Source organism: Psammomys obesus, unplaced genomic scaffold (genome assembly GCF_907164565.1).
Source record: "Psammomys obesus unplaced genomic scaffold, mPsaObe1.curated_primary_1811, whole genome shotgun sequence".
NCBI classification, from domain to species: Eukaryota; Metazoa; Chordata; class Mammalia; order Rodentia; family Muridae; genus Psammomys; species Psammomys obesus.
The window spans coordinates 9,701,455-9,707,454 of record NW_026585691.1 but is presented as its reverse complement, the minus strand read 5'-3'; the positions used below and the strand labels follow the sequence as shown (position 1 = coordinate 9,707,454).

Genomic DNA, 6,000 nt, shown 5'->3' with positions numbered 1-6,000 from the left:
AGGGAGGGAGGGAAAGAGGAAGGAAAGGAGGGAGAAAGGAAGGAAGGAGGGAGGGAGGAAGGAGGAAGGGAGGGAGGGAGGAAGGGAGGGAGGAAGGGAAGAGGGAAGAAAGGAGGAAGGAAGGAAGAAGGAAGGAGGGAGGAAGGAAGAAAGGAGGAAGGAAGGAAAGAAGGAAGATTATTCAATAAATTTTGGCTTTGGATTAAGACAGAATTTTAACCATTTCTGAAGTGGTCCTGAACATACTTCTGCTATCTTTCATTATGTATTTACTTGAAGCAGTGGCTTTTCGTACTGAGAATTATAAAAATCAAAATACTGATGGGAGCTGGAGAGATGGGTCTGTGGTTAAGAGCACTGGCTGCTCTTCCAGAGGACCAGGGTTCACTTTTCAGCACCCATATGGCAGCTCACAACTGTCTGTAACTCCAGTTTCAGGGAATCTGACACCTTCTCTGGCTTCTGCAGGCACCGCACACAAATGGTGCACCCATGCATGCAGGAAAAACACTCATACACATTAATTAAAAAAAACAAAAAACAAAAAACAAAAAACTATCGAACTGAAAAACACCGAATGTGCTGTTTGTCCTGTAGCATCAGATATCTCACTGAGCCTTGTCTCTTTATGTAAAAATAAACAAGTATATCCACCTCGTTAGTGGAAAAAAATTGCTTTCATCTAAGTAGCTAAATTGTATCTACCAAAAAATGTTAAATATCATTTCATTTTGGCAAATGTTTGATTTTTTTATGCCTATTTTATATATCTAGAATCATGTAAAAAAAATTCTCAGGATCAGCTGGGAGTAGAAAGGGTTTAAGATACCAGGCAATGGTGGCACACTCCTTTAATCTCAGCACGGCAGAGGCAGAGGCAGAGGCAGAGGCAGAGGCAGAGGCAGAGGCAGAGGCAGAGGCAGAGGCAGAGGCAGAGGCAGATCTCTCTGAGTTTAAGGCCAGCCTGGTCTACAGAGCGAGTTCCAGGACAGCCAGGACTATACAGAGAAACCCTCCCTCAAAAACAAACAAACAAACAAACAAACAATCATCAATAATACTTCACAGATTCCCCCAATCTCAGCAAATTATTTTTGAATACTTCCAAGCAGGACAGCAATTAAACTCTCTTTTTAATGTTTATTTGTTTTGTGTGTGCGTGCATGAATCTGAGCAGATGTTCTTGTACCACACGCCGGTACTGCTGGGAGGAGACCAAAAGAACGACAGGGGGGTTGTGAACTTCAGTGCAGCGCTGGGACCTGAACCCAGACCCCACGCAGAGCAGCAAGTGCTCTCAACCACCGATCCGTCTCCCCAGTCCTAGTGATGTGATCCTCTACCCAGGTTAGAAATGTCACAGGAAACAAATCACTGCGACCCTAAACGGAAATGAACTCCACCATATTTCCCTCCCCTCCTCCGAAGTCTTGTGGGAAGTCTTCATCACTCCTGTGCCACGTCCAAATAAAAACGCCGCATTTTTACCTGTCCATGGTTACAGGCAGGGCTGTCCTATTAAACTCCCATGTGATGACTGCAGGCGGGGTGGATGAAATCTTGCATGAAAATCTAGCAACTCCCCCTTCATGGACTTCAGTGGACACTGGGTGGACTTCAAACGCAGAAATAGCTGTGACAAAACCGGACACATTTAGCCTAAGCACTCCGAAGCACGTTCACAAAGCACATTATATAGCACAGGCTAGCAGATCTGAACTCCCACTCAGCAATCTAGCTGAAAGAGCACAAAGATGATTTGATGACTACTTGGAAAAAGAGGGGAGAGGGATACCACTTGGCGAGTCTGTCTTTCCTAGAACTTAAAACTCTAAACATACGTAGCGAGGATTTTGGTTGCTTTAAAAACCCAGTTATGTGTGTGAATATGTTTTTGTTTTAATCCCAGGTGTGGGGCATGGGAGTGCTCCAGATTACCCACAGCAGCCAACTATAGTGTGTCTCGTGCTCTGGCAGGGACGTGATTAGTGCCAGCTGCAGCTTGTTTAATTCTGGGACCTCCTGAGAGGGTGTAAATGGGACATCCCCAAGAGGACCTGTGGTGACTGCTGCTCCTGCTGCTGCTGTGGCTGTTTGTCCTGCTGCTGTGTTTGGTGTTGCCTTTGCTATAGCTGGATTGCTGGTTTACTGGACTGCTGGATATTCTGTCAATGAGGACTGGATTTGCCTCAGGGAACTATGTGTCCCTAATCAGCAGGAAGTAGCCTATAGAGGTCTACACCCCTTTGCCCTCTAACCTTCTTTCTATCCTACCTAGTATTGTGGGGTTGGAAGGGATTAGGGTGTGAATAAGGGTTGGAGGAGTGGTAGGTATATAAACCAATAAAATAGGTTATTATATATATATTAATAATAATATATTATACATATGCAGGGAGTAGAGAGATGGCTCAGAGGTTAAGAGCACTGGCTGTTCTTCCAGAGGTCCTGAGTTCAATTCCCAGCACTCACATGATGGCTCGCTCACAACCATCTATAATGAGATCTGGTGCCCTCTTCTGGCGCGAAGACGTACATGACGACAGAACATTGTATACATAATAAATAAATAAATCTTTTTTAAAATATATGCCGACAAACATGGTCTCAGAAAAACATCTATCAGAAAGAAAACATGAACATACTTGAAAGAAAAATAATTATCCAAAAACACTATGTAGTTATACACCCAACAGGACAGTACAAACCAAATTCTACTGGATTTTAGGGGGAAGGGAAAATTAAAAACAAACGAGGGCTAAAGAGACGGCTCAGAAGTTAAGAGCAAGCATTGCTCTTGCAGAGGACCTGCACCAGGCAGCTCACAATTGTTTATAGTTCCAGCTCTAGCACACATGTATGGCGCGCGCGCGCGCGCGCACACACACACACACACACACACACACACACACAGTTAAAAATAAAATATTTTTTCAAAATACAGTAAAGACATACCATCCAGGTAAAAAAAACTACCTCTGTGAATTGGCTTTTGAAAAATCCACGGGATTCCAAAGAAAGAGGAAAAGGTATCATTTGAGGCAACATAACGCAAGCCCAGAGGAAAGGAATGGTAGCTTGCCTCTGCTCACAGGAGGTGAAGAAACAGGAAGACTGTCACAGGATATTCAGACCAAGCTGGCAGTGCCTCAGGATGAACTGAGAAGAGGAGTCTCAAAAGTCCAATGGGACCTAATGGGGGGCGGAGAACCGAAATACTGACCGCTCACGGGAAGGAGGGACGGTAACAATTTGTGTGAAGAACAAGTGGTGGAAAAACATAACGGCTGTTTCTAGCTCGTGCATTTAAAGGGGGTTAAACCCAATGAGCTGGTGTTTCCAGAGCTGGTTCTTCTTTCCTACATGAAGCAGGCCTCCGCAGAGCCCTCCCCAGAGTCCACAGTTCTGCACACTGAAGGAGTCCAGATGTCCCTCAGCTAAGCCTTCCAAGACAGGAAGACAGGGCCCTGGGGACGGTCTAACTCCCTTCCCAAGACTCCAGGTAAAAAAGCCTTCATGGTTTACCAGCAGAGACAGAAAATACGAAGAAGCACAGGCGACAATGATTCTCCATTAGATTGGAAAGGGCAAAAGGTCCCAGCAGGCTGCCAAAGTCTGCCCTGGGCTCAGCTTTATTTTTCTGTACACCAGCTTACTGGCCTTAAGAGGTACAGGGCTATAGCAACCAAAATATTCGCAGACGGATTTACTTTCAAAACCCTGGAATGAGGTAAAGTCAAACTTTGTTTGTGCCAGTAACAAATATTTCTATCCTTGCGGAACAGCAGCATTCACGCTGCCGATGTCAGTAGGTCCTCAGAGGGAAGAGACCATTTTCAAAATAACCATCATTTGCCTTTTAAATTTTCTTTTCTCTAGGGTGTATAGAGTTTTCTGAAATCTGAAGTACGGCAACAGGCCCAGACAAGACAGCACACTGTACATTCCCCTGTTAAGCTAAGTAAAGAGACCTATAGGGCTGGAGAGTGCTCCATGGTTCAGAGCATTGACTGCTTCTGCAGAGGACCTGGGCTGAGCTCCGAGCACCCAAATTAAGTGGCTCACAACTGTCTCTAACTCCAATTCAAGGAAACCTATGGCCCCTTCAGGCCTCCTGATGTGTTGTTTATATTAATAAGCAATGGAACAATGTTTTCATTTGAAAATAATGAAGGCCTAATAATTAAACCAGCCGGTTTAATTACTAATAGGAATTAGCAATAGATTTAAGGGCTGGGCATGGTGCAACCTCCCTTTACTCCCAGCACTTGGGAGGCAGAAGGGGTGGATCTTTGTGAGTTCGAAGCCGGCCTGGTCTACACAGTGAGTTCAGGCTCACCGAGGCTACCAACCTGTTTCAGAAAAACAAACAAACAAACAAACAAAAAGATATGTGACATAAAAGTTTTGGGATTCTCCCCAAGTTCAATCCCCAGAACCTGTGTGGCAGCTCACAACTGTCTGTACCTCGAGTTCCAGGTGCTCTAACACCCTCTCACACACAAACATTTGGGCAAAATGCCAATGCATGTAAAACAAAAATAAACAAATACATTTTTTAAAAGTTGTGGGGTCCTCAAAACGTTTTAAGAGTATAAAGAGCAAACTAAAAGTTCCAGAACCACTATCCAAGAACATCAAACTCTAAATACCAATACAAATATTCCTTTTTAAAAATAAAAACTCATTTTACTTATTTTCTGTGCTTTAGGGGGTACACACATTCCACAACATGAACATGATAACCACAGGGGAACTAGTGGGAGCTGGTTTTCTCCTTCAACCAGGTGGGTCCCAGGGATCAAACTCAGGCTCATCAGTCTTGGTGAGAAGCACCTTTACTCAGTGAGCCATCTCACTGGCCCCAACTTTTCCTTTTGAGGCTCCTTTCTAGGACCCTTCTCTACAAACACATTAACTCTGGGTTGACTGTAGACCACCGCTGCACTGGGAGAGGGCTGGTAAAGCACTGTGCAAGCTTGAGGAGATGCAAGCTTGAGGAGATGGTCCCTAGGGAGCACGCGGAAAGCCAGGTCCAGCTGTGGGTGCCTGCGAGCCCAGCCCGGGGGTCCTGGGCTAAATAAAAAGCAGCAAGGCAGGTGAGCCCAGCCCTCCCTTCTCTAGCTTTTGATGCAACCTGACCAGCACCTCAAGCTCCCGCTGCTGGGACTCCCCAACCTCACAGACTACACCCACTGGGAGTCTAAATAAAGCCTTTCCTTTTCGAGTAGCTTTCGTCAGGTATCTCATCCTGGCAATGAGAACAGTAACCAGTAGTTCCCTTTACAAATAAGCTCCACACCCGCACCAGCGTTTAACACACACAGCTGCACCCGACTCACGCTTAACTTAGGGGCCTCCCAGGGCGACCTGCTAATTCCAAAGCCATAGTCTCAAACACGCATAAAAACTGATTCCAATGCAAACGCTGTCTGAAAGAATCATCGTGGAAATCTTCCTTCTAAGTCTTTGAATTAGGGGCTGGAGCAACGGCTCAGTGAAGAAAAGCATCAACGCACTGCTCTTACAGAGAACCTCGGTTTATTTCCCAGCACCCGTGTCAGGTGGCTCTCAACGGCCAATGGCTCTGACTTCTGAGGTACCCGAACACCCACGCATGCGTGCACTCTCTCACGCACACTTGATAAAAATTAACCCTGCCTTTAATCCCAGTACTGGGGAGGCAGAGGCAGGCAGATCTCTGTGAGTTCAAGGCCAGCCTGGTCTACGTAGCCAGTAGCAGGACAGCCAGGGTTACACAGTGAGATCCTACTTCAAAGCACTAAGTAGGTAAGTATGGGGCTGGAGAGATAGTTCGGCAGTTAAGAGCACTGGCTGCTCCTCCAGAGAACCCAGTTTCAACCACAGCCCCCACACGGCAGCTCACAAATGTGTGTACCTCCCGCTCCGGGGGCTCTGACTCCTTCACACAAATACGCAGGCAAAACACCAACCTATGTAAAATAAAAACAAATAAAGGTAATTATTTAAGTTAGATCT

The 6,000-nt window shown here is 45.7% G+C and overlaps 1 protein-coding gene across 1 annotated transcript in view; it reads right to left on the bottom strand.

The window, feature by feature from the left end:
- Prtg (protogenin) overlaps positions 1-6,000 on the bottom strand; it is a 96,552-nt gene that overhangs the window by 55,559 nt on the left and 34,993 nt on the right. Inside the window, exon 3 of the mRNA XM_055596836.1 lies at positions 1,489-1,633. Within this exon, the coding sequence (XP_055452811.1) occupies positions 1,489-1,633 (145 nt within the window). The remainder of the gene's footprint in view (positions 1-1,488; positions 1,634-6,000) is intronic.